The 27,268-nt window shown below is 47.2% G+C and overlaps 1 protein-coding gene across 1 annotated transcript in view; it reads left to right on the top strand.

Moving 5' to 3' along the window:
* The window catches only part of TUBGCP6 (tubulin gamma complex component 6), a 492,321-nt gene that overhangs the window by 5,696 nt on the left and 459,357 nt on the right, over positions 1–27,268 (top strand). Inside the window, exon 2 of the mRNA XM_085653952.1 lies at positions 18,565–19,392. Within this exon, the coding sequence (XP_085510078.1) occupies positions 18,628–19,392 (765 nt within the window). The 5' untranslated portion in view covers positions 18,565–18,627. The remainder of the gene's footprint in view (positions 1–18,564; positions 19,393–27,268) is intronic.

Here is a 27,268-nt window from a genome sequence, read left to right as displayed (position 1 = left end):
TCACTTGCTTGGTCATCTAGACTGTGAGATATGTTCTGGGGGGCCTGTGAACTCGAGGGTAACTAGGAATCCTTGTGAAAGTATTGCTGCAGCCCTTGGAACAATAGATGCCTGATACCACTGCATGCTCACTAAATTACTAAATCACTCCTTGGTGGTCTTTGATGTTCAAGGGGTAGCAAGGTTGAAGAGTCAGAGCTTACTCTCGGCTGTTGGTGTTGGGAAAATACCTAGTTCTTTTTAGCATATTTACACTTGTATTAAATACGATGTCAAAGCCATTGTATTGTTTTTGAAAAAATAAATGAGATTTTAGTGACATTAAAGAAATGTGCTTAGTAACTTGAAAAAACCTTATGGCTTAACACATTATTCGTGGATAAGTATGATGGCTCTCTGTTACTACTTCTGTGATTTGTCAGGGTGTCTGCATGTCCAAGGAAAATATGCCATGCTAGTCCAATTTAAAGGCTGCAGCCAAAAACAGTGCCTGGCTATGATGAGCACCGTCCCACAGTTCAGAGACTTACTTGTAAATGCAGTTGGCAGTTAAAAAGAACATGATCATGTGAAACAAAATTATTCTAACAAAACCTGTTCCTTTGTCAGGACCCTACTGTACAGAAACTAAAAAAACGGATTAAACCGCAACATTGACAACTGTACCACAACTAACATTTACATGCTTCATGTGAGACAATGGCTTTTTGCAGGTTCACTCCCACTTTTTGCACCTGTATAATCACTTTGTAGTGCTATAGACACTGCTGACTAGGCCTCAGTACCTGTGCTGTAATCCTTTAAAGTATATATTTAGAGTGTAAATAAAAGGGGGGAAGTGGACACCCCTGCCGAGTGCCCCGCTGGATCTTAAAAGGTTATGAAGAAATCCCAGCATAGATCAGTTTAGCAGAGGGGGGCCTATACATGTATTGTACCCATTTACAAAATTGGTCGCCATTCCCAAAGGCCCCCATTATCATCCACAAACAGTCCCAGGCCACGCGATCAAAAGCCTTCTCTGCCTCTAATAGGATCATGGCAAGCTATTTACACATTCTCTCCGTGAAATCAAAGACATCAATTGCTGTGTTGATGTGGCTAGTAGTATCTGTGCCTAGAATAAAACCAAGGTTGCCGAAACCTTGGTAAAGATCTTTGCAACAGCATTGATCAGAGAGATATGGGTCGGTACAAGCCCATCTCATCTGGGGGTTTATCCTTCTTCACGAATACCGTAATATTAGTCATATCCTTGGTGTCAGGCACTTTCCTTTCCGAATCAGTTCATTGTATTACCCTTAAGAGCGATGGAACTATAATGTCCTTAAATGTTTTATAAAACTCCAAAGGGATTTCATACTCACCGGCAGCAATACCCGATGGCAAAGCTATGAGCGCAGCTTCTAATTCCCCAGTGGCCATACCTGTCAGAAAACCCGCGCCTGAGATACCTCTAAACATGGCAACCTGCTGCCCTAAACACAGGCCATGAGTTCCCACATACGCAGAGTCTGAGGTTGGCTATACAGTTCCTGTTAAAAAAAGGAAAACTGCTCAGCAACAGCCTGGGGAAGGGTATGAGTCAATTCATCACTGCCTTTAGTGCGCTGGATCAGACACCTAGCCTTTCTATCTGAAATTTGATGGGCCAGGACTCGATCGACCTGCTCCCCATATTAATATTGTAGAGCCTTATTTTTGAGGTAGCTATCTGCCACTTTCTCCCTCAAATCATTCCCCAGCTTGGACCATTAATTAATAAGTTGAACATGAAGGGCTCGCTCTTCAGGACTCCCAGAGCTTATAGCTAAAGTATGAGATATATCCAATTGTACAATAGCCTGGCTGAGATGGCTGACATTATTTTGTATATCCTTGTTTTGGCAAAAAATAAACTGCGCTGTGATACCCCTGATATAAGCTTTAATTGTATCCCACACCTCCATCGGAGAAGCTGTGCGTGTATTAACACCCAAAAATTCTGTGAGAGGATTTGACATGACCTTACAGTAGTCCGGATTTGTGAGAAAATGGCATTTTTGGTACATTTAGTAGCAGTTATATGGGATTATGATCACACGTGATCTAAGGGCAGATTTCCACATTTTGCAGAGAGCCCGGTTTAATGAAAATCATATCTATCCTTGAATAGTGCTTATGTGGAGATGAGTAGAACATGTAACTCGGTATAGTCGGATGTATTGCACTCCACGTATTCGTAAGCCCATGCAGCTGAGCAAGTTCCAGGATAGCTGCCCTAGTCTTGACCATACTGGGAGAGAATGAATGATTAGTTGAGTCTGTGGTGTTGTCAATCACACAGTTAAAGTCTCCCATTAGTAATATCTCACCAGGCCAATCTAATGATTCTAGACAAAGCATGTTCAACATCTAGGGGTCATCCACCTTTGCCCCATAAAGAGCGGCGACTACAATTTTCTGACCAAATATGGCTTGCTGTGCAATTGGCCATTGCGTCGGAAGCATTGTTCAGAACCTTAAAATCTAAATTTGTACCTGCCAAGATAGCCGCCCCCTGATGGAAACATTTTGCGTAGTGCATGCAGCAAGATTGTAGCCAAGATGTTTAAGCAAGAGACGGTCTTTGTAAGCAAGGTGTATCTCTGTTAATGCTATTACATTTTATCCTCCTCCCATACTAGCTATCGTTTGGAGGAATTTAGACCAGAAATATTCTAGCACATACACTTTAATCTGCTTATTGCTACATAGCTTCCATCCCTAACAAAACCATCCTAAACTGAAACACAGCCTCTATGTGCTCCCCAAATGTGTCAACTCAGATTGCAACCTTTGATTAATCTGATTTATTTCACCCCTCTGAACTCCCTACTAGCCATCTGCAAAAGCCTTGTCTGCATCTCTTTGCCACAAGCCCCACCCCCTCCCATGACCCCCCTCAACCTGCTGCAGGAACCCTCCCCGTCTCTAGCGAAGGGAATCATCCCCACCCTAAGGCTCTTGGTGGTTAACCAGCCCTAAGAGACTGCCAATCCATGCCCCCTGAACACCCACCGACCAAACATGCTGCCATGATAAGTGAAAGAAAAGGCCAAAACCAGAGACACCCCTAGCCTTAGAAAGAGAGGTCCAAGCCTTAAATAATTGTGAACATACTTAGATCAGAAGTGCCTGTGATTAACATGAACAAATAAACCAGATCTAAATCAGTTCTCTGTCCCTTTGAGATTCCTGAGGGCCAACGTGGTGTCCTGTTCCGTTAGACATATCTGAGTTCACCCATTGTATAAGAAAACACAGTTTCCAGCATCTGTCCACCTTAATCTTACAAAGATCTGAACAAACAAAGATTGACATAACATCTACCGCCACAGGCGAGCTTTCATTGCCTGCCTTAACAAGAAAAGGGCAAGGATGTGCTGGTCATAACTTAGAGGAGAGCTTTTTGCTATCTCGATGTATTGTTTAAATCAGAAGTGGGGGGAGAGAGAAGCAGAAGTTCATTCAGTTTCCGACTAACAGTAGTCAATAATTAATAAGGGGGGTGAATGAACTACATATTTCTGTGTACCTGTCTCAAGGAAGATAGTTCTTGATACCCTCAACCACACTTTCGCTGGTCATGCTGTATATTATCTCTGCTTGTGTGTTTTATTCTCCATGTGATTCACCAAACTCCACCTGGACTGGGTATGGACAGTGGGATGTCACTTAAAATTATCTCAAATCCAGTGAGGAAAGTTTCAATCTGTAGAAACTGGATAGGGATAAGTTTAAATACGGTTCGGTGTATATGTGGGTAAGTTACTGATCCACTACAACTTTGGATTAGGTCAACATGTTTCGGCCAGTTTGTTCCCTAACGGGTCTAGTGGCCTTTATCAAGACCATATTGTGGACCATATTGTGGAAGGCCTAGATTTGTAGGATACTTCACTGGTAATATAGATGAGTATACTTACTCATCAGTCTTCATCTCAGAGCACACTTTGCTCTAGGCGGGAAGGGGTTATAGGTGGTGGCTTTCGCCCATAACTATAAAGGAAATCAAAAGGGGAAAAGAAAACAAAATAACATAATACAAGGCATCTTCTAGTAGTGTAAATAATCTCCTAAGCACCCGATGTGATGTTCATGAGTGTCCACTGAGGCCATTTCTAGTGGCATTTATTTATGGTGTGAATTATTATAAACTCCAATTGACATTGCTCCCTGCTGCTTAGAATTGCAATATTAAAAAAAATACAATTCTTATATGGCTACTTCTATAAGCCGTGTGGAAAGAGTGTATTTATAATTGCTGTAATTAGTATAAAATAAAGTATAAGTGGATAACAGTTTCAGTGACATAATGCTTTAAAAAAACAAAAGGTGTTCATAAAAGTATGGTTTATAATAAACACTAAGTTTGGCATAATACCCATGTTGTTATGTAGTAAATGGGAGCAGACATGGGACATTCTAGTTTTTTTGAGTAAATAATTCACAAAATTTAACAGTTACAAATATCTAAGGCAAAATATTGTACCTTTTGTGGGAGTATAAATCACCCCCTGGGGTTTAAGTGCGCAACGTACGTAATCTTCAAGAACTCTTAAGTAAAAATAACAGTGAGCACTAAAATCCCCAATGAGAGGTAAGGGATAGTTACAAAGTTGGCAGCTCTGTTTGTAGGGCCACATCATATTGTTAATGTTAATAAGAAGTGTTCGGAGGAGACAGATCTATGGCACCTGCAAATTGATGATAGAGTAATGGTAAATCTATCAGTTGAGGGACTTATATGGGGACACATAAAATATTTTGCCTGCTGTTTATGAAATGTGTATGAGCTATTTGAGACCGAGCATGAGGGAAAGAAATGGATGCACATCAGGCAGTAGAAAGTGGTACCAGCATGAGAGGTGTCAATGCTGAATAGCAAATGGAAGAGGAGAATGCAGGGGCAGAAAGAGATGGGTAGAGAAAAACTGGAAAAACTCAGATCTGCGTCCAGTTGCTATTCTTGTGCAAACAACAACAAAAGAACCTGCCGAACTACACTTTGATATGGCAGGCAACTACCAGTTCTCTGCATATAGTTCCTCATTTATTTCCTGGCATTGCCTGAATCTCTTGTAGGTGATGATACACCAGAGAGTATATGGCTTGCCTTGAAAGCATCTTGTCTGTACCAGCTGGCTGTCAGTAAAGATTGGTCCTGAGTATGGATAGTTTCTTAAACTTGATGGAGGCGGGGGAATTCTTACCCAGTCTGTACAAGATACCCCAAAGGCACCATACAACAGGAGATCTAACAGTGAAGTAGGTCATTTGGAAGGGCTTTTCACCTCCATGTTTTTTTGATAAGCAAATTTTTATTTTGCAAAAGAACACACGTAAATACATGTACAACCGTCCAAACGAACTGGCATCAAAAAGACATCTCCTATGTTCATCGACATTCAATATCGAGCGAGACCTCACACCCCCTCCCCGACCACCTCACTCCCTCCACCCGCCTCGACGCCCCTAGATTATACCCCCTAGCCACTCCCCCCATATTCTGCTAAACTTTTTGGAACAACCCCGCACCGAATACAGCATGCGCTCCTGCGTCGCGCACCAGTCCACCCCCCTTCTCCATGTAGCACATTTGGGTGGGTCGGTCCGCTTCCAGGCGGCAGCAATATCTCTTTTTGCCACTACCAGAGCAGTAGTTAGGAAAAACTTCTCATTACGGGAACCGTCCAAACCGTCCGTTATCCCCAGCAAGGCCAGTTTAGGATCATGGGGGACCTCCCACCCCAGTGTCTCAGTTAGTTCAGTCTCAATCTCGCCCCAGTAGGCTCCCAGACGCGGGCAGGTCCACACCATGTGGAAAAAATCCGCCGGGTCTGCTCCACAACGTGCACATGAGGCATCTGGAGAAAGACCCGCACGGTGGAGGCGTTCCGGGGTCAGATAGGCGGTATGCAGGTAATAAAGCTGTATGAGCCGCAGCCTGGCCGATGAGGTGATCGTCCTGGGTGCCATAAGGGCGTCCCTCCACACAGCTTCGTCCAGTGGTCCCACCCAGGCCTCCCAGCGCAGCTTCATGTCATCCCAGTCCATTGGGGTGTTATTGACCAGGGTACGGTAAATACGGGAGATTCCCCCCTTCCCCAGAAACCCCATAATCACCTGAGCTTCGGGTGGGCTATGATCCGGGATCCTTGAATCTAGAGGGACATTAGACTGAATCGCGTGACGCAGCTGGAGATATTTGTAAAACTGTGAGGGGCACAACGAGAAACGCTCTCGGAGCTCCTGGAAGGAGCACATGTGACTCCCTCGCCACATATCGCCTAAACAAGATATCCCAAGGAGATCCCATGCTCGAAACCCTTCCAAACCCGCGACCTCCCGCAGCCAAGTGCCATGCCAGAGCGGTGTAACACGGGTCAATTTCCCCGACCACCGGGTATGTCGTAGAGCGGCACGCCAAGCCAAGAAAGGGGCCCGTACAACGTCCGGGAGCGACCGAGGAACCGTCGCCCCGTAGAGCATATTTTGAATGGAGGGGAACCCCATCAGCTGTATCTCCAGCCTGTAGGCCGGATCGTCCCACCCGCCCGAGAACCAATCATGGACCACCAGGAGCCGAGTTGCAAGGCAATACAAATAAAGGTTGGTCATGCTCAGACCACCGTCATATGACGGAATCCGGCACCGGCTCAGGGCCAGACGGGCCCTACCGCCACCCCAGAGACACTTGGTCGCCATACTATCCAAGTCCCGGAACCAAGGTTCTGCAGCATGTACAGGAACTTGGGGAGGATCATCATCTTGTAGAGGGCAATCCTCCCCAGTGGATTCAATGGGAGCGATTTCCACCTCGCCAGGTCTGATCTGGCCTTGTTGACCACAGGAGCCACGTTGAGAGCCCAGCAGAGCTCCGGCAGAAGGGTGACCCAGATCCCCAAATACTTAAAAGAAAGTCTCCGGAGGGGAATATCGGACTGCCAGTCGAAGCAATCTCTGGACGGATGCAGCGGAACCAAGACCGATTTCCTGGGGTTGAGAAGGAGACCCGACGCCAGACCGAACCGGTGAAGAGTCCGGCGAACAATAGGAGCACATGTGACTCCCTCGCCACATATCGCCTAAACAAGATATCCCAAGGAGATCCCATGCTCGAAACCCTTCCAAACCCGCGACCTCCCGCAGCCAAGTGCCATGCCAGAGCGGTGTAACACGGGTCAATTTCCCCGACCACCGGGTATGTCGTAGAGCGGCACGCCAAGCCAAGAAAGGGGCCCGTACAACGTCCGGGAGCGACCGAGGAACCGTCGCCCCGTAGAGCATATTTTGAATGGAGGGGAACCCCATCAGCTGTATCTCCAGCCTGTAGGCCGGATCGTCCCACCCGCCCGAGAACCAATCATGGACCACCAGGAGCCGAGTTGCAAGGCAATACAAATAAAGGTTGGTCATGCTCAGACCACCGTCATATGACGGAATCCGGCACCGGCTCAGGGCCAGACGGGCCCTACCGCCACCCCAGAGACACTTGGTCGCCATACTATCCAAGTCCCGGAACCAAGGTTCTGCAGCATGTACAGGAACTTGGGGAGGATCATCATCTTGTAGAGGGCAATCCTCCCCAGTGGATTCAATGGGAGCGATTTCCACCTCGCCAGGTCTGATCTGGCCTTGTTGACCACAGGAGCCACGTTGAGAGCCCAGCAGAGCTCCGGCAGAAGGGTGACCCAGATCCCCAAATACTTAAAAGAAAGTCTCCGGAGGGGAATATCGGACTGCCAGTCGAAGCAATCTCTGGACGGATGCAGCGGAACCAAGACCGATTTCCTGGGGTTGAGAAGGAGACCCGACGCCAGACCGAACCGGTGAAGAGTCCGGCGAACAATAGGACCGGAGATAGCTGGATCTGAGAGGTAAAGGAGGACATCATCCGCGTACAGAGCTATTTTATCGGGAGCCAGGCCCGGCCAGTCCCACCCACGAAGAGCAGGGTCCGACCGGACCTGAACAGCCAGGGGTTCCATTGCCAAGGCAAAGAGGAGGGGCGAGAGCGGGCAACCCTGACGCGTCCCCCGCCCGATGGGGAACGGGCGGGATAGAGCCCCATTCACCAACACCCTGGCCCGTGGAGCCGCGTACAAGACCCGGACCATGGCGCGAAATTGAGGACCGAACCCCATCTTCTCCAGTACCTCTCCAAGGTAGACCCACCCCACCGAATCAAAGGCCTTCTCGAAGTCGACCAGCAACAGAGCTAGGTAAGGAGAGAGGCGCCCTCGGTGAGCCATGGCGAGATGCAGGCGCCGCAGGCAGTGCCGAGTCCCTCGGTTTGGCATGAATCCACATTGGTCCGGGTGGACCAGTGAAGAGAGGTGCGGGCGCAACCGTTGCGCCAGGATGGTAGCGTATATCTTAACCTCAGTATTAATTAGAGATATCGGCCGATAGTCCGAGCAGGATAGCGATGGAGGCTGCGTCTTAGGGAGAATGACTATCGTAGCCGTGTCCGTCTCCGATGGGAACGAACCCTTCTCTATCACCTCTGCAAAGAGGCCCAAAAGCTGCGGAGCGAGGGTTTCACGGTAGTGGGCATAGTATTCCTGTGGGAAGCCGTCCGGACCCGGGGTTTTCCCAGGAGCCAGATGGCTAATGGCTTCGTCAATTTCTTGCACCGTGACGGGCGAGTCAAGGGTCTCACCGGCCTCCCGCCCCAAGCACTTTAGACCCGCTCCACCTGTCTCCAGCAGCTCCGTAAGGGGGATCCTGGGCGCCCGAGCTCGGTACAGCGTGGAGTAATAATCGGCAAAAGACTGAGCCACCTCCACAGAGACCGTGTGGGTTTCGCCGGTAGGGCCCACGATGGCAGGGATAATCCTGTTTGCCCGGGGGTACGTAGCCAGCCGGTGGAGAAGAGCACCATTCTTATCTCCCCAGCCGTATACCCGAGCCACCAAGGAGCGCCATAGAGTTTTCGCCGCCTCCATGGAGTGCATGCGAATCTCGTCCCGCAGAAAGGCCAGTCGCCGTGCCCGCCCGGCATCATTCAAAGCCTCCGGATCGCGCTCGAGCTCCAAGGCTTGCGCTTCACACTCAGTAAGCTGCTGGAGGTGTCTCCGGCGTTGTTGCTGTGCGAGGCCCTTGGCCGCTCCCCTAATAGTCGCCTGCCCAGCCTCCCAGAGGACGGCCGAGGAAGAGACAGAGCCCACATTGTGGTGGTAGTAGTTAGAAATCTCAGCTCCTACCGACTTCCGAAAGTCCTTATCTTGAAGGAACCAAGCATTCAAGCGCCACACCGGGCGGGCAAAAAAGGGAGGCGGGCCGAGGGCCAGAAGCAGCGGAGAATGGTCCGAGAGGCCCCTAGGAAGAATGCGGGCATCCTGAACCCCTGCGCATTCGGTAGATGGGACAAAGATTAAATCAATCCGAGCGTGCGAGTGGTGCGCCGCCGAGGTGTGGGTGTATTGGCGGGCCTGCGGGTGCCAGACCCTCCATACATCACACAGACCCTGGGCCTCGGCCCAGCTCGATAGCTGCTTCGCGCGGGCAGCTCTGGCAAGGGAGATCGGGCCCATCGCATCCATGCTGGGCGTGTATACAGCGTTGAAATCCCCCCCCAAGACGAGCGCGCCCGCCGGGAGTGTTGGAAGCAAGTCTGCAGAGTATGAGAGGACATGTTGCAACTGGGACGGTGCCGCATACAGGGATAGAAAGGTGAGGGACCGCCCCTCGAGAGTACCACAAACTGTAACAGCCGTACCCTGGGAGTCGAAATGCACCTGGGCAGGAACAAAGGGAAAGGTTCGCCTGAGCAGGATAGCCACTCCCCGGGAACCCCTAGCAAAGCCCGAGTGCCACACCCTATCGTAGCCGTAACGGGCAAGAAAGGGGCATTTATTGCCAAGAAGATGGGTCACCTGCAGGAGAAGGACGTCAATCCCCATACGCTGCGCATATTTGAGGACTGCCATGCGCTTGAAACGGTCCAAAAGGCCGTTGACATTCCACGACAAAATACGCATGGCGGCCTTAGGAATGGTAGTGTCAGCCATAGCCCCAAGCAGGAGCATCCAGTGCACGTGGAAGGGGGGTGTCCCTAGAGCGCGACCCTAGCAACGAATCCAGAGGGGACGCAGGGGCAGGGACTCCCCAAGGAGAGAGACACCGTTTAAGCAGGTCAGCGGGCAGGTCAGGACCGCAATGATGCCGTAGGACAACAACCATGAGGAGGAGATCTCCAACCAACATAATCCTCCCTAGGAGAAGGAAACAACCCCAAAACAACCCCAACCCCCCACCCGCCACCCTATACTTCAAAAACGGAAGCATCTGTCGCCCTAACTGTAAAGAACAACTACCAAGCTAGAACGCTCGGGCTTGAGCACTTAGTGGACCCCCAACAGACCGGATCATGACTAAATCCCCTGCCCTGGCCGAGAGCTATCCCTGAAGTGGAGCACGGAAGTCCAAATACTGGCACTGGCAGCCCGGTAGACCACTCCCCATCCCCCCAACAAACCACCTCCAGCAAGAGAGAGTCAGATAACTGGACTGCGGGAAAGGTCTGAGGTGTCCATTTGAGCAGCAGGCGGAGCCGCAGAGCCCAGCCGCAGGGGGGATTTGGCCCGGCGGTCAGTAGCAACGGGACTGGCAGGGGCGACCGAGGAGGCAGGTGAAGCTCCAGAAGCCCGGCGCGGCCGTCCCATGGAGCATGTGGCCACCACCTCCCCCCCCGCGCGCCCCTGGGGCACTGTGCGCCTCCTACGATGGGGTCTGGACAGTCTGGACACAGCCTGCCCCCTGCGGCTCATCGTCGGTGAGCCCTGCCCAGATCGATGCAGTGGATGTTCCTCCGTCAGCCAAGTCCAAGCTGCTTGAGGCGTATCAAAAAATATGGCTTTGTGCTGAAAGATGACCCGGAGGCGGGCCAGGAACTGGAGCTGATACCGGAGGCCCAGAGTCCGCATCTTCTGTTTTACCTCCGTGTAGGACCGCCGCAGCTCCTGGACCTCCCGAGTATAATCCGGGAAGATCATGATATTATGATTCTGGTAAGTAAGAGTTTCAGCACGTCTGGCCTCGCGGAGAATTGCGTCCCTGTCCCTGAATTTAAGGATTTTTAGGATGAAGGGGCGGGGGGGTGCCCCCGGAGGCCTAGGAGCCAAGGAGCGGTGGGCCCTCTCAACAACAAACCAGGCCGACAGGCTGTCCGCAGGCATCCAGGATTTAAACCAGAACCAAAAAGTCGTCTGCCAGGCCCGACTCAGCCCCCTCCGGAAACCCCACCAGGCGGAGGTTGCTGCGGCGGGCCCGGTTTTCTGCATCCTCAGCCCGGCGATGCAGCTCCTTAGAGTGGGTGGTGAGCTCCCGTACTTGATCCTGCAGCTGGCGGATGTCATCCTCAGCAGTCGAGATTCTCGATTCGGCCTCAGAGATGCGGGTGGTAGCATTGCGTAAGTCCTGTCGGATTAGGGCAACATCCACTTTGACCTCCCCTACCATACCCTCCAGGGAGGAGCGGGATGCGTTGATGGCCTGCAAGATGGCGGCCAGATCTGTAGCAGGGGCCTAGGCCGCCTCTCCGGTCCGGCCAGTCCCCCCTCTCGGAGGTCGTAAATTGTTCAATCCTGGTTTGGGTGGCCGCAGGTGTCGGTCTGGAGGTCCTGTCCTTGCCCATGGTGGCCCCACCCCAGTCGGTGGGGGACAGCCGCACCCGCCGGTGGTCCCCGCAGTCTCAGCGAGCCCACCAAGACCGGGGAACAGGATGGCAGGAGGAAGAGCGTGTAGTCGGGGCCTCCACTCGCCTGGACAGCCCGCCGGCACAGGCCCCGCAAATCACCTCCCGGGGCGCTGCCCGATATGACAGCCGAGCTGCCCCTAGGCACCGCCGCCGATCCGCGGCTCGTCGGAGTCCAGGGTGGTACGCCACCACCATCCACTGCCCACGGCCAGTGCCGTCGTTGTCAGTGGGGCCTCAGTGCCCACTCGCCCCTAGCTGGTGTCCAAGCACTGCAGGGCGGCTCCCCGGGGCGTGGACGGATGGGGGGGGAGATGGAGCCAGGCCTCCTGACCGCCGGCCGCGGCCCGATAGTCGGAGACAGCCTCACCCCCCGCAGCGCCCCCTCGCGGGCCGGGACAAGCACCCTCGGAAGGACAGCATCAACGAGGGGGGGGAAGGTAGGCGAGGGAGCGCCAGTTCCCCGCACCGCCCCAAGGGCCCCGCTGCCCGCCTCCACGGCGCCGCACTCACCGGGAATCTCCTGATGTCAGGCCTCCCCCGGGAATCAGCTCCACTCCCTCACCGTCTTGTAGGGTCTTCCAGGCGGGGGTGGCTCTCGCTTCGTGGTGGGTGGGTGGGGGGGGGGAGCCCCCCGTGATCGCCGCCACCAAGCGTCCCCCTCTTTGCCGCCGGAGGCCCAGGGCCCAGACACCTCGTGGGCGCCGCGGGCTCAAGTAGCCACCGTCTCCGGGCTCTGCTCCAGGTGCGTCGCGTCCGCGCCCGCTTCAATGTCGTCTAGCGGTGCCCGGGGAGGACCGGATCCCTTCAGACTTGGCCCCAAGGACGCGGGACTATTCCGTGCCCCGATGCGCCCGCCAGAGCCCGGCCAGGGAAGCTAGGGACAGAGCAGGCAGAGAAAGACGGGGCCGTGCTTTTGGAGCCACACCACTAAGCGGCCATGTTGGTCCGGCGCCCCCTTGCGCTCTTTTCACCTCCATGTTAAGAACGTGACCATACTCCATCTGTTTTATACATCTATGGGAAAGCTAGAAATAGCTGAGGCCAAGAAGATAGTGCTACAAATCTGACATGGTTATGATAGCAGAAAGCAAAGAGACAATAGTAATAATGACAGCCCAGTTGAAGAGCAGGTAGTCCTTTCTTGCAAAAAGTCACATTGTCATCACAATTCTTGAAAAAACATTTCTGCAAACATCTCTATCATGCGGGATTTGTGTGTAGGGTAGGTGAGGGACCTTCTGTGCATATTTGTCTTGCGATTCAATAGCAAGATCATTTGAAAAATGTGCTTTGAGCCCAGAGTGTGTCATGCTGGAGAAGGTATTGGTAAGACCTCTGAAGGTACTAGTGGGCAGTTCAGGATGCATTAGGAAATTCTTGCCTTTCAGAATAGAAAAATTTCTGAATTGAGGGCAGATCTGAGCACTGAGGTTATCCTTTTCGACTTTGCATTCACTGCTGACTTCAATCACCATGTCAATAGTTTGGCCTTCAGACCCCCTTTGCCCTTGTAGACCAGTTCCAGATTACAATCTTCTACACATTGGAAGCTGTAGTGGTAGCTGTCTTTGCTCAAAAGAAAGTAACACCTTTGTGATCTGGCCGAGAGAGATATTGGAAAAGCACTGGAGATTTGGAGCATGGCACAGAAGCAAGCAGAACTCTTTGAATCTTTGCACCATTGACTTCAGCTCATTGCAAAACTTTCTTCAGGGCAGCTAATTAATTTTTGTTGTGCTTCTTGTATAAAAATTATTTTCTGTATTATATTCTGAAAGAAACTTGGGCCAACCTGGGGTGGAGATGATTCAACAAACATGAAATCCTTATACAATAGTTTGAACATGCCACCTACCTCCTCTTTCATTGTATGGGATCTCTGCCCCCTATGTGGCACTCAGCTGCTCTCGAGCTAATACATCACACACACACACACACACACCTATGCAAGAGTTATTGGATTTGTCTATGTGTTTTAGCCATGCTGTACGCCAGCATGGCTGCTATTCAGCATAGTTGAAAGTTTGTAGTAGGGTGTCATGGAGAGGCATAGACTAGAGTGGCGTGGAGAAGAGTGGCGTATAGTGTCAGAGTGGAGTAACGTATAGTGTCTTAGAGTTGAGTGGCGTAGCTGGAGTAAAGTGTCATAGAGTGATGTAAAGTGGCATGGGGTGCTGTAGAGTGGCATAGAGTGTTGGTGAGTGGCCTGGAGTGTCGTAGAGTGGCCTGGAGTATCGTAGAGTGGAGTTTTGCAGAGGGGCATAGAGTGGAGGGGCATAGACAGAAGGGGCATAGAGTGGACTAGACTGGAGTCTGTAAAGTGGCATAGTGTAGAGTATGCATGGTGTGGTAGCGCAGTTCCATTACAGACAACACATATTATCAATTGAAATGACCATTGCATTTGCACATACAGTTTTACTGATAAAACTATAGAGCAATACAAATGATATAATGTGTGGAATGGCTTCACCTAGTGTACTGATTTGTTTTGATCGTATTAAAATATTTGTTTTCACCACACCAGCGAATTAGAAAAAAGTGCTTCATTTGTGCTTTCCTAATTCTGATATATTCTGAAATATGTGCACACTTCATTTTCAGACATTTAAATTTTGTGTGTACTACAGAAAACTTTTCTTCCCCCAGTACCCGGCAAGATTGTCATATAAATCCTCTCACTTTGAAGTCCAAGAAAGAAAAGTAAACACCAAGCTCCCTCTTAAGATAGAGCCTGTCATTTGACCTCTGTGTTTGAACGCACAGCAAATGTGACAAGGTAAGAACAAAATGTAAAGGCCTGTTTACGGAAAAGTGGACTGGTGACAGAATACAACAAGCATTTGCAATGCAAAGGTCTCGCACTTGTGAGATTCTAAGCTATTGGCATTGTAAATGACAATGGCTTTTATGTATGTGCTGTTTTTAAAACAGGTAAATAAAAGGCATTGTCATTTACAATGCCAGTAGCTTAAACTCTCGCGAATACAAGACCTATTGCTATAATTTTTTTTTTTTTTTAAAGTGTTAGGAGAGAGCGTGTCCTGCCTGCAACAGCAGAGAGGACAACGCTATATGAGAAAATAGGGCTCGGAGGCTGTAATCAGAGCCTACCGAGCAACAACACACATAACGGGGAGTCGCCATGGGAGGTTACCAAATGAGACAAGGCGGTACTCAGTAGGGAGACCTCAGGCGAGACCTAAAAACTGCCTTTGCCCGTTATAGATCAGAGCTGCATTGTGACCGGAAGTCTTCCAGGTGGCACTAGAAGTGACAGGGCGGATTCTGTCATTAACCACTGGTGTCCCAGGCTATTTCATGCAAACTGAATAATAAAGTTATGTTGTTATTCAGTTAACTTTATGGGAAGGCGTGGGGAGCAGGCGTAGGGAGCAGTCATTGGGCACTTACATTTAAATTAACCGTGTTAAGCTTTTTATTGGTTATGGCCAGAGTAATGAAGTAATTTACACTGTTAAATAAAATCGCTTATTGCATGCTGTTCCATTTATTGTTTGCCTAGTTAGGCTCTGTGACTTTTTCACACAATTCTATTTCACATGTATTTGACGGTGGCCTCAGACACACACATCACGCATCTTGTGGGTTTTTCTTAAATACGTACTATGGTCGCACCCCGTTTACAGCTCTTTCCCCCTCTTTCATGCTGCTTAAAGCGCTTTACACATGTTGTCAGCGCAGCTCCTCCTGCCAACACCATTTGAATCCCGGGATGGGGGCAGTCTGACGTCAATACATTGAGTGCCAATAGATTGTGCAATAATATTAGCTTGGCATTTCCAAGGCTTACCAACTACGCAACAAGGCGCTCCATAAACATGTATTGACCAAGTTCAATGACGTTGGCAATGGTCGACCAGGGCCACGGCTACCATTGGTGCAGCAGGTGCAGTGGCACCATCCGAGAGCCCTGATGGGGGCACTGAATCCTGCTATTTGCTGTATTTTACTGCCCCCTCAGCAGTCAAAGGGGCGATTTTCCTTTCTTGCACCAGGGTCCCCTGGCATCCTTGCTTTGCCATTGTGCCCGGCGTGGCCGCTTATTCTCGATACATTTGATCTGAGGCAAACATGGTTCGCCTGAGCTGTATAGCCCAGGGCCCTTCAGCAGCTTTTATTCCAATGCGGTTTTGATAAAATTTTCTTTGCGGTCTGTCGATCTCCCTCAGACTGGTGCGCTGACAGACAGCACACTGCAGCCAGGGGCAGAAGACCAAGGGGCGCTTATGAAGCTCCCAGTCCTCACCAGGGGCAAGAGGAGGGGGGTCCGGATGATGCCTGGCACCTGAGGAGGGGTGGGGGGCGCTTTCTGTGGTTCACAGACCAGCATCTCTACCCCTGGCATGCTTGAAGAACAAGGCGGGATGAGTGGCAGGGACAAGGGGGGCCGTTAGGGAAGTCACACACGGAAAGTCTGTGTTCCAGGTGCTCCGCCCCCCAGCTTTATCCCTCCGAGGCTGGTATAAATAAACACCACGGACCCCTCTCTGAGAGGGAACAGATTTCTGTTTAATGGGACTGCCTTTCTGTGCTGAAGCAATTAGCTTTCCCGTAGGGGGTTGGGAGTTATTAGCTGGGTATGGGGGTCCTGTGAAGAGAACCAACAGGGGGGCGGGGGGCCCTGTGAAGTGAACCGACAGACAGGAAGTTCGAGAGACAGGTCTGAAATATCCATGAAAAAGCCCCAGCTCTATATCACAGAGCTGTGGTAAGCTCAGTGGTTTCAGTGCCTCCTGCTGAGATTTGTGTGTTGCCATTAGAAAGTTGAGCGGTTAATGCAGCCAACATCTGCTGGTGTTTTAAACTGGGGGTGCTGCGCATGAAGGGCAGCCAACAGCAGCTGGTGTTTTAAACTGGGGGCGCAGTGCTTGAAGGGTGGTTCAAAGGAGTGTCTATACCTTGAGAGTCAGTCCAAATTGCGTAACTGAGACCCCTTAAATGAGGCAGGCTGTGGACCTCGGATAGGAGCATTACCTAATACGTCACTCGAGTACTATTATTAATTGGCACGCATATAGAGGTTAACCAATTTATAACAAAGCCTTCCTTTAACAAGCGCTCGCAGCCGCTTGTTTATCTTTACATCGCGCTTTCACTTTTAGTGAAAGCGCGATGCAAAAATAAACACGCGGCTGAAGTAACCTGATACTGCTAATTCTAAACAGATGGCCCTCTAAAGATAAGAAATTGCTTCGCAACAGCCGCAAAGCAGACGACCCTGTCCGGATCGGCCGGACGAAAAGACGAAAGGGCGGCAACAAAAAGACCTCCTTTCCAATGGCAGCCCACCGTTTAGCATAAATGGTGACGCCAGCCAATGGAAATGAGGGGCGGGGTGTCAAGTCCCCTTCTCAAATCTACTCTCTCACTATGTGTCTCGCCGAGCGAGTAGCGCATGCGCTGCAACGCATGGCGAGACCTAAAAAGGGATAGTGAACAAGCTTTTCTCCATGGAAGGTATGAAGACATGCTGGGCAGCCTAAATCAAAGCCAGCAAATATAAAGCCAGAAAATGTGAATTACAAACCACAACGCCAATGGTAAGCCGTGGGTGTAATTGATTCCTAGGTAAACTTCCAGAATGCCCACAAGAAGTCTTTTCGCAACCAGACAGCTGCGTTGTGGTAGGTTTCGACTTAACAAGGATTCCTTGCATTCTAGGCGTTTCACAGCGAGAGTGTGCTAGGACTTGTCACAGATAAGCGTTGACTTTTTTTTAATTTTGGATTGCTTGGTCACACCAGTGGTGCCCAGGAGTAAGAATGGTCATGAATTCCAAGTAAAGTGTGGGTGAATTCCAGATTATTTGTATTTGAGTCCTTATTGTATGAAAAAGGCCTTTTATACAATGAGGACTTGATTACGAGTAATGCAGAAATCCTTGCAGTAGTTGTGGGTGGCCTGAATATACGATACCAGCCAGAATCGCCCCATGGAATTCCTGCAATTACATGGTAAACCCCTGGAATGGGAAATACGTGTGCTGAACCATTTTTTCAGCTTCAGGTCCGCAGAGAATTTGCGATTCTGTAGGGTTTGACTCAGACCTTTTTCCCCCATGCTCTGAGCCGAGGGTTAATGTCTCCTGGTGCTCCAGAGAATGACCGATGGGCAGGGAATGGGTGGTGGAGAGATGGGAAGGTAAAGATGTACCTGGCAGGAAGCAGCAGTATACGCTCCCTCTCTCCACCCCCTCATGCCTCGGCTTTGGTTTGAACGCAAAGCTGTTCTGGACTGCAGTTCAGACCTTTCTCAAGGTGCTTTTGCCAGTCAGAACTTATGGCTTGTAAAATCCGGTCCAATGTTCAAGTACAAATGAAATCTAAGTGTGGGAACACCAGCCCACTCACAGGTGTGCATTCCACGTGGGAATTCCGCTCTGCACATCTTATTATCGGACCAGAGTAAGATGTATTCCAAAGTGATGTGCAGATTATGGATGCTTTGTACAGAATGTCAGTTTTGTGTGGCTATTTCTCATTAGCGTACTATAATTCTAATTGCTTAGGACCAAGACAACAAAAAACATGTTGACCCTTCCGTGTCTGTTACTGCTGCTATTGAGCCTGCACTAGCACCCCTACCTGTTACTAAAATAAAAAGTAAATAAAGAAATATGGTCTCTTTCATTTGGGTTCGACTGCTTCTGGGAAATTCTCCTGGGTGGATCATTTGTTAGTGTGATAATTAAAAATGTCCTATTTTGTTGGTATTAAATAGAAGATCCTGTCGTAATTAGCTACTCGTTACATTGTGAAGAAAGAATTGATTATCTTGTACATGCTAAAATAATTATTCCTTTTACTTTAAAACAGATCAAGTGTGGACAATCTTTACCGAATATTCAGTTCTACGATGCTTGAATCCTAACGAACACTATGGAGTCCACAGCAAGAATGGCAGGCATCACCCAACTCTTTGGTGACTTGTGCGAAGCTCACATGACTGAGTGCTCTTGGCAGGCCTGTTTGGGCAGACGAAGGGTCAGTAAGATCAAAGCTAAGCGAGACCTGAAGAAGCTGGCATATGGGACTCTCTTCACAAACCTCTTCCAAGAGGAGGTCCGCAAGCTGCAGCCCAACCATTCCAAACTCCCAGTGAAAAATAAGATCCTGATGCTGTCCTTTGACCTGAGGGTCAGTGGTAGAGGAGACGAAGCAGACCGGATGGAGGCACTGGTGGAAAGGCTAGAACATTCATCTTGCAGGCCTTTTACAGAGATCAGCTCAGTGCTTGAACTCTTGGTGCAGCTGGCGGGAACTGGACCTCCTCAGGTTCGCTCCCCGAGAAAAGACTACTTCCTTCATAATAAACATGTGGGGCGTAATCCAAAATATCAAGGATATGATTACTATGATGTGAGCATGTTCGAGGCCGACATCAGCGCATTCATCGTGAACGAAGAATGTCAGACGAGTGACACCATACAGAAGACCCTTCAAATAATGGAGTCTGCACCTGGAACCGGTCTTCCTGACATTGGCTTTTTCTCCCAAAATTACCCAATGAGTGACCGATTTGAGAAAGAAACCCGCGTGTCACTGTTTGGAGCCCTTGTCCATAGCCGCAGTTATGATATGGACATAAAGTTAGACATGCCTCCAGTGCCCGACAGTGCAGACCTCTCTGGACTTGCAATAAAAGTAAGTGATTTTACCTTTCTTTTAACTTGATATTATAGAGCTTATTTACTTCAACCAAACATTGTTTGCTTTACTGTTTTCCAATAGTGTAAACCAGTGCAGCAGTATTTAAAGATTTGCTTAAGTTTTGTAGCTAACCCTCCCTTGATTTTAAATTCCCATGTGCTTATTCAGCAGATTCATTCTGTTTTAAGGTTTTTATGTGTGTTTTTGTTATTCCATCCACTGTTGTGGGCATAATCTATCCTTCATTTCTATTTAGAAGCCAGGGCTCTGCAATGAGATGTGTTTGCACTTTCTGGAGGAGAATGCTCCATGCCATTTCTTAGTATTGAAGGCTACCATGAAGCTGTATCCGCCTCGTTTGAACTTACTTTAATTTAAATTATAGCAATGCTATCTCCTTTGGCATGGCTGATTCCCTTCTTCATTGGCTGCAGATGCTTCAGAACAATACCATAATGCCATGTCTCAGCCATGCTGTCCCCATGTTGGCAAGTCTTCATTGACTATTGGCTTTGGTCAGAATAACCTCTCAAATGGCTCTTCTCAGTTTCACGTTCCTCCTGATGGTTCTACACTGTAAAATAGTCAAGGTTTTCGGTATTAGCTCAGACTTTTTTGTGGCTTTCACTTTCCCAGTATTTGAAAATAATTCTGCCTTTGCTGCTTCTTAGAAATCAATGCAAAATACGTCATTATTCATATAGCTATATGCTGCGCCTGCAAGCAATTTATATGCATTTACCTTTCTTGCACCTTGAGACTCAATTGGTGGGCGTTTCTGCTTTACAAGCGATATTTAACTAAACAAATTACAGTCAAGTGACCATCTGTTGGATTGTGAGAGGTGAGAATCCCAGTGCTATTGCCTACGTTTAGGTGTCATAGGTGGGAGCGTGACAGCCTAATTACATTCAGTGGTGTAATCCACATTTCTTGGACCTCTCCCAACAGGATTCTTTTAAAGCAGGAAAGATTTTTAGAATGTGATTATTGAGAGAGGGATCCTAATTAAATCATTACCAACAACCAACCAACAAAATGCTGCACTTTCCTTTTGTCCCTGCGTTTTTCCAAACTGTTACACCTTTTGGTTAAATAGCGGCAAGCAAGTGTAGGCAGCGTCCCCTCCTTTCACTCCTGCCTAAAAAATAATTGTGCTATGGAGCAAAAATATGTCGTTTTAAAGAGAACTATTGTTCATATGCAATAGATATATTGTTTGTAAGAACTATATAATTGTTCCTTGCGCAAAAAAAATATCCTCTCTTTAGTCTTTTCCCATCTTCCTCTCTTACGTATTGACATATTAAGTATACAGATTATATATATATATATATAGAAGTAGCACCTTTTGTACACATCATGCTAAACTAAATAAATATTCTAGCAACAGCTGATTGAAGCGTCCGTGTTCCTGTTTCGGTGCGACGGTGCACTAGGGAAAAGCGGAGTGGAGATATATAAATATATATATATATTACCTACTGGCGGTCGCCAGTAGGTAGTTATAGTTAGGACCACGTTTCCATAGGAAAACCTCAACATTCTATTTTGAATAACTTTGGCGCCGGTCGATGAATCCTCGCGAATTTCTCAAAATAGGTGGGGCGCTACGCTCCGCTCCTACCCTGAAAGTCTCGGGGGGATCCGTCAAGCGGGGGCTGAGATAAAAGGGGGGTCCCAAAACGCGTTTTTCCCATGCATTTTTCCATAGGACCTTTAGAACGAGCTACAGCCCGAACGGCTGAACAGAATTACTCAAAATTTGGCAGAGAGGTAGTCCCTAGGTCAAGGAAGTGCCTTTTGTAGGTTTGGTGTAAATCTGTTCAGTAGATTCTGAGAAAATAGCCTTTAAATCAATATATATATCTGAGCCCGCTTACGGTACGCTTACCGTACGCTTACGGTAAGCGTATGGTGGCGTGCGCGAGCGCGATTCTGATTGGCTCTTAGATCTTAGTAAACATTCGAATCGGTCGAAACCAGGAAGCGGCGGCCGCCATTTTGTGTATTTCACTCTGGAAAAAAAAGAGTGAAAACAAGGAAAGGGGGCAATGAGGAGAGTTACAGACCCCCTAACATTTGTAAGGGGGTCAAAGAAGGACAGAAAAGTACAAAAAAAACATTTATTGATTTTAAAAAAAATCACGGGGTACGCGTACGGTAAGCTTACGGTAAGCGTACGGTAAAAAAAATAAAAATAACTGAAAAAACCATAGGTTTCACACACGTTATAGTTAGGAATTAGCATTTAAAAAACCTTGCAAATTCACTGAAAAAACCATAGGTTTCACACATGTTATAGTTAGCTGGACATTTTACTGATAAAAAACCAATGAAATTCCCCCGTTATAGTTACTGTAGGCAACTATAACTCACGCGACCGTAATCCTCTGCTGATGACATATGTGTCTTTATGAAAAAAAAATATTTGTAATATATGTATAGCTAAAATTTAATGGAAGAAGACATGGGCAAATAAGTGTCTAAATACAGTATTAGCATCAGCAGAGGATTACGGTCGCGTGAGTTATAGTTGCCTACAGTAACTATAACGGGGGAATTTCATTGGTTTTTTATCAGTAAAATGTCCAGCTAACTATAACATGTGTGAAACCTATGGTTTTTTCAGTGAATATATATATATATATATATATATATATATATATATATATATATATATATATATTTATTTATTTTCTACTTGGACAAGATCCGAGAATTCCCAGACAATAATCCAGCGGCACACCAAAGGGCGGCACAATAAAAAACAAAAACACAATAAAATCTTTATTGTGTCGTCCTTTGGCGTGCCGCTGGATTATTGTCTGGGAATTCTCGGATCTCGTCCAAGTAGAAAACGTAATTAGCAGAGCTGCGACCGCTGCTGGCACCGGCGTCGAGAGGAGGGAGAGCGGTGATCTCGCAACGATCCTTTGGATATATATATATATATATATATATATATATATATATATATATATATATATATATCAAAGCTCCTGAATGCCCACAGGCAAAAGCGCACTCTCCAGCGTCTCACACAATGGCGTTATTCAGGTAAGGTAGGGATTCGTCTCCCGATACGATTGCAGTTCTCTTGTCGACCATTAAAAAAACTGACGCGTTTCTGAGCTGATGGCTCGTCTTCAGAGGCTTCGACAAAAGGATTGTGTGCGTGACACGCCCATAAATACTTATCTTTTCCCTCCAATGGGCTACACAGCTGTGTTTGTACGCAATGTTCTCTGGGCCTTGTAGTCTGTGTCACGTTAGTTGATCCAGAATGGATACACAATAATTCAAAACTGTCATTAAAAGCCCTGGATGGGCCTCGGAAGCTTGTCCTCACACATAATCCCACAAGGCGCTGGTTCCTTTGCGTGGCTCAGAAAGATCTCGGGCCTCAGGACCCCCGTGCTTCTCGGGGTGGTGCGCTTTTTACGGCTCAGAAACTCCTCAGGCTTTTTAATGGTCGACAAGAGAACTGCAATCGTATCAGGAGACGAATCCCTACCTTACCTGAATAACGCCATTGTGTGAGACGCTGGAGAGTGCGCTTTTGCCTGTGGGCATTCAGGAGCATATATATATATATATATCTCTGTCTGTCTGTCTGTCTGTCTGTCTGTCTGTCTGTCTGTCTGTCTGTCTGTCTGTCTGTCTGTCTGTCTGTCTGTCTGTCTGTCTGTCTGTCTGTCTGTCTGTCTGTCTGTCTGTCTGTCTGTCTGTCTGTCTGTCTGTCTATCTATCTATCTATCTATCTATCTATCTATCTATCTATCTATCTATCTATCTATCTATCTATCTATCTATCTATCTATCTATCTATCTATCTATCTATCTATCTATCTATCTATCTATCTATCTATCTATCTATCTATCTATCTATCTATCTATCTATCTATCTATCTATCTATCTATCTATCTATCTATCTATCTATCTATCTATCTATCTATCTATCTATCTATCTATCTGCTCCTGAATGCCCACAGGCAAAAGTGCACTCTCCAGCGTCTCACACATTGTATATATATATATTCCACGTTTGCCTAGGAGAAGCCACCGCCACCAGAACAGAGAGCGCGTCGACGTTGACGGACCTCTCAGGCACGGTCCGAGCAATTCACCACAACTTCCCACAACAGGAGAGTCGACGCCGTGTCCTTACGCCAAAATAATGTTTGTCAGCCGATAATGTTAGACGCGTTTCACCTGCCCAGCAGGCTTGCTCACTAACAATTAAATAAAGTTTCATCAGCCATTCAGTCATTTGGGAGAGGAGTTGGCGTTGGCCTAACGGCTAGGGCGCTCGACCTCGGACCTGGGGAACTGGGTTTGAGTCTCGGTAATGACGCTGAACATCCTGTGATTCTGGGCAAATCACTTAATCTCCCCGTGCCTAACAAAAAATTAATGTGTGTCCTCATGTAACGTAACTGGTGCTATGTAAAGCGCTCGGGTCAAGTTTGCGCTATATAAAACTCTGCAAAAAAAATAAAAAATTCTAAACTTTACAAACACCAGTGTCACATGTGAACTACAAAGTAATAGAGCACAACAACAGACTCGTAGTTTGTTCATCTGACCCACATGACATATTACATTTAAAAAAAGCGGCAATACGGTTACGAGCACAAAGGGCACATTAATAGCTTGTAGGCAATATAAAATATAATACATAGTATTAAACATCCGGTTGCATATTTTAGATAAATAAAATATATTCAAATCATTAAAGACCGGAATGCCTCGTTATCATGTCAAATCTACGCAAGCAGCCAGCCAGATAGTTAGTTTTTGTCGCCACAGCGATATTGGCCAATGGTCTCCTCATATCTGACCCTAGTGGGCACAATTGTAATTAAAAAACAGATTAAACTTACATGCTTAAGTATCTGGTTGCATACAATAAACACCGGGATCGCTCATTACCATGATAATTATGCCACGAGAACAGTCCTCCATATAGAATTATTGATTCCTGTCATCACACTGATATTGACCAATGTCCATCTCATGTTCTACCCGAGTGGGTGTTGTCATACATAAAGGGCTGTCTTGTCACAAGATAACAAATTGATAATTAATCTAAAAATTACAAATTGCCTTAAAGCAGAAAAAGATACTCAAATACATAATTATATATCTCTATATATCTCTTTGCTATATACATTATTACAAATTAAGCTCATGTGGGCTGCCCTTATGTGTCAAACTTGTTATTTTAATCTCTGAGTATTACTCACTATGTTGGTCTGTTGCAAAAAAAGTGCTCGTGAAATTTAGTGAATTCTAAAAACAGCTAAAGACAACACATTGGAATTCATTAGCAGCAAAATAGTCTCAATTACAGGTGAGTGTGCAGGTCTTCTTAAATGTTAAGACCTTCTGGAATTTTGGTGTTAAGTTTGATGATGTAATTCGATTCTAATCTCCTTAATCTTTTTACACGATCGCCTCCCCTCACATTAGGCAAAACAGTGTCAACAACAAAGTAAGAAAGACCCTTAGTGTCTTTGCCATGATGTTGCTCAAAATGGCGGGCTACGGGGTAAGATCTATCCCCATTTTTAATAGCCCTGAGATGCTGCAAAACAAGTTTGTGCACAGGGAGGATAGTGCTACCTACGTACCTCAGACCACAAGGGCACTGAAGTACGTAGACAGCAAAATCCGTTGTGCAAGTAAAATATCCTTTAATCTTTTGTTCCTCCCTGGATAGGCTAAGTGTGTAGCGGGAAGTATTTTTGCCATGCACACAGGCCTTACACTTGACATATTTTATGAATCCCTCCTTACGGCTAAGCCACATTGAAGTGGATTTTTTATTGGTAATGGAAGGGAGGACATTGCTGACCAAAGCCTGTTTGAGCGATCTGGCCTTCCTGAAAGTGATCTGCGGCCTATTCTGTACTAGTTTGCCCAGAATTGGATCGTTGCAGATCAAGTGCCAATGTTTTAGCAGAATACCTCTCAGCCTAACATGTTGGGTGTTATATGATGTTATCATTCTACATGAATTGTTGCTGTCTTTGGTTAGTACTGGCTTCTTTCTACTAGGATTGAACAGTATCTCTTCCCTAGACTTCTTCTTGGCTTTCATAACCTCCTCATTAATGCAAACCTGCGAGTACCCCCTTGACATAAAACGTGTTTTCAGGCATGCAAGTTCTATATCTAGGTCTTTGGTATTGCTGCAATTTCTCGTTGCTCTGAGGCACTCCCCATAGGGATACTCCTGATCAAATTGCTCGGATGGAAGCTAGTTGCATGAAGCAATGTGTTTCCATCCGTAGGTTTGCGGTAAAGTTTGGTCTCCAGTTTCCCACTCTGGACATATACTGTTAAGTCCAAAAAATTAACTTCACTCGAGCTTATGACACTGGTTAGGTTGAGATTTAAATCATTTGTTTGCAAATTCCTTACAAACTCCCTTGCACTATTCTCCGTGTCTTTCCACATGACGAATAAATCGTCTATGTAACGACTCCAATGGATTATATTGTCTTGCCGTTCCTTTTGCCATGCTACCTGGACCACCTGCTCCTCCCACCAGCCCATATGCAAATTAGCATAGCTGTGGGCGAAGCAGGTGCCCATCGCAGTGCCACACACTTGATGAAACAGTTCACCATTAAACAAGAAAAAATTGTTTTCAAGGCAAGTTGTTATCATTTTTAGTAACATTTGTGTATGCTGCCAAAGTTTAACTGGCCGGCTGCCCAGATAGAATTTGGTAGCATTTAGACCATCCTTATGCCGAATACTCGTATAGAGAGTTGTAACATCTATAGTCATTAATAAGAAATCACTCTCCCATGGCACATCATAGATTTTCTGGAGGAAGTCTCCCGTATCTTGGATAAATGATGGAAGCTTCCTCACTAGTGGGCATAAAAAGGAATCAACATATTTTGAAGTACTCTCAAACGCACCGCCAATGGCCGAAATAATTGTCCGTCCTGGGGGGTTTTCAATATCTTTGTGTATTTTTTGAATTAGGTATAACACAGGGGTAGTAAGGTTGCAGATCTTTTAAAAAGACAGTTCTTCATTACTAATCAACCCTGTCCTATACCAATCCTGGAGCGATGCATTATATGATAGATGACATTTGATCATAGCATCATCTATTACCCTTACATAATTGCATCTGTTGTTGAGCTGTTTATATGCTTCAGCAAGATATTTCTGTCTACCCCATAAAACAACATTACCTCCTTTGTCCGCATTGCGCACAATACAGTCATTATCGTTTGCCAATTTATCAACAAGATTGTAATAATTTTTGACTTGTTGTGGAAAAGGTTTTTTCTTTGCATTTATTGTTTTACAGAGGGTTTTTACTTCATTTACCACCAGTTCATTGAATACGTCAACAGAGTCTCTTGTGGTGATAGGGGTGAACTTTGATGTCGGTTTGAACCTAGTCAAAGTATCACTGCTTATGTCAATTCCTTCAACGTGTGCTATCTCAACAGCACGTTCCATTGTAGTAGGTAACCCTTGCGATGTCTCAATGCCACCGTTTTCCCCCATGGGCGTGTCTTTACGTCCTGATGGGCGTTTTCGCCGCTAAGCATTATGGTATTGGCAGTTTCTACACTATTAAAACACATGTGGGTGTCCCAATGTTCCATAAAGTTAAGATTCAACCACAGTGGGGTGCACAAAGTTGAACACACTGAATGCGCTGTCCTTATCCGTCCTTCAGAGTCAGACCTTCCGCTCTACTTTGGCACCCGGTTTCGAATGCCATAGATCCGCTTTTCAACGGCGGTCCATCCCCGCAGCCAGGCAGGGCCGCTTAACATCCACAAAACAAAGGTTGTCCCCAAGAGGACGCCATCCCGGACAGTTGATTTC

This window comes from Triturus cristatus, chromosome 4_1, assembly GCF_964204655.1.
Source record: "Triturus cristatus chromosome 4_1, aTriCri1.1, whole genome shotgun sequence".
NCBI lineage: Eukaryota > Metazoa > Chordata > Amphibia > Caudata > Salamandridae > Triturus > Triturus cristatus.
The sequence above is the reverse complement of the archived record's forward strand: the minus strand, read 5'-3'. Positions and strand labels throughout refer to the sequence as shown.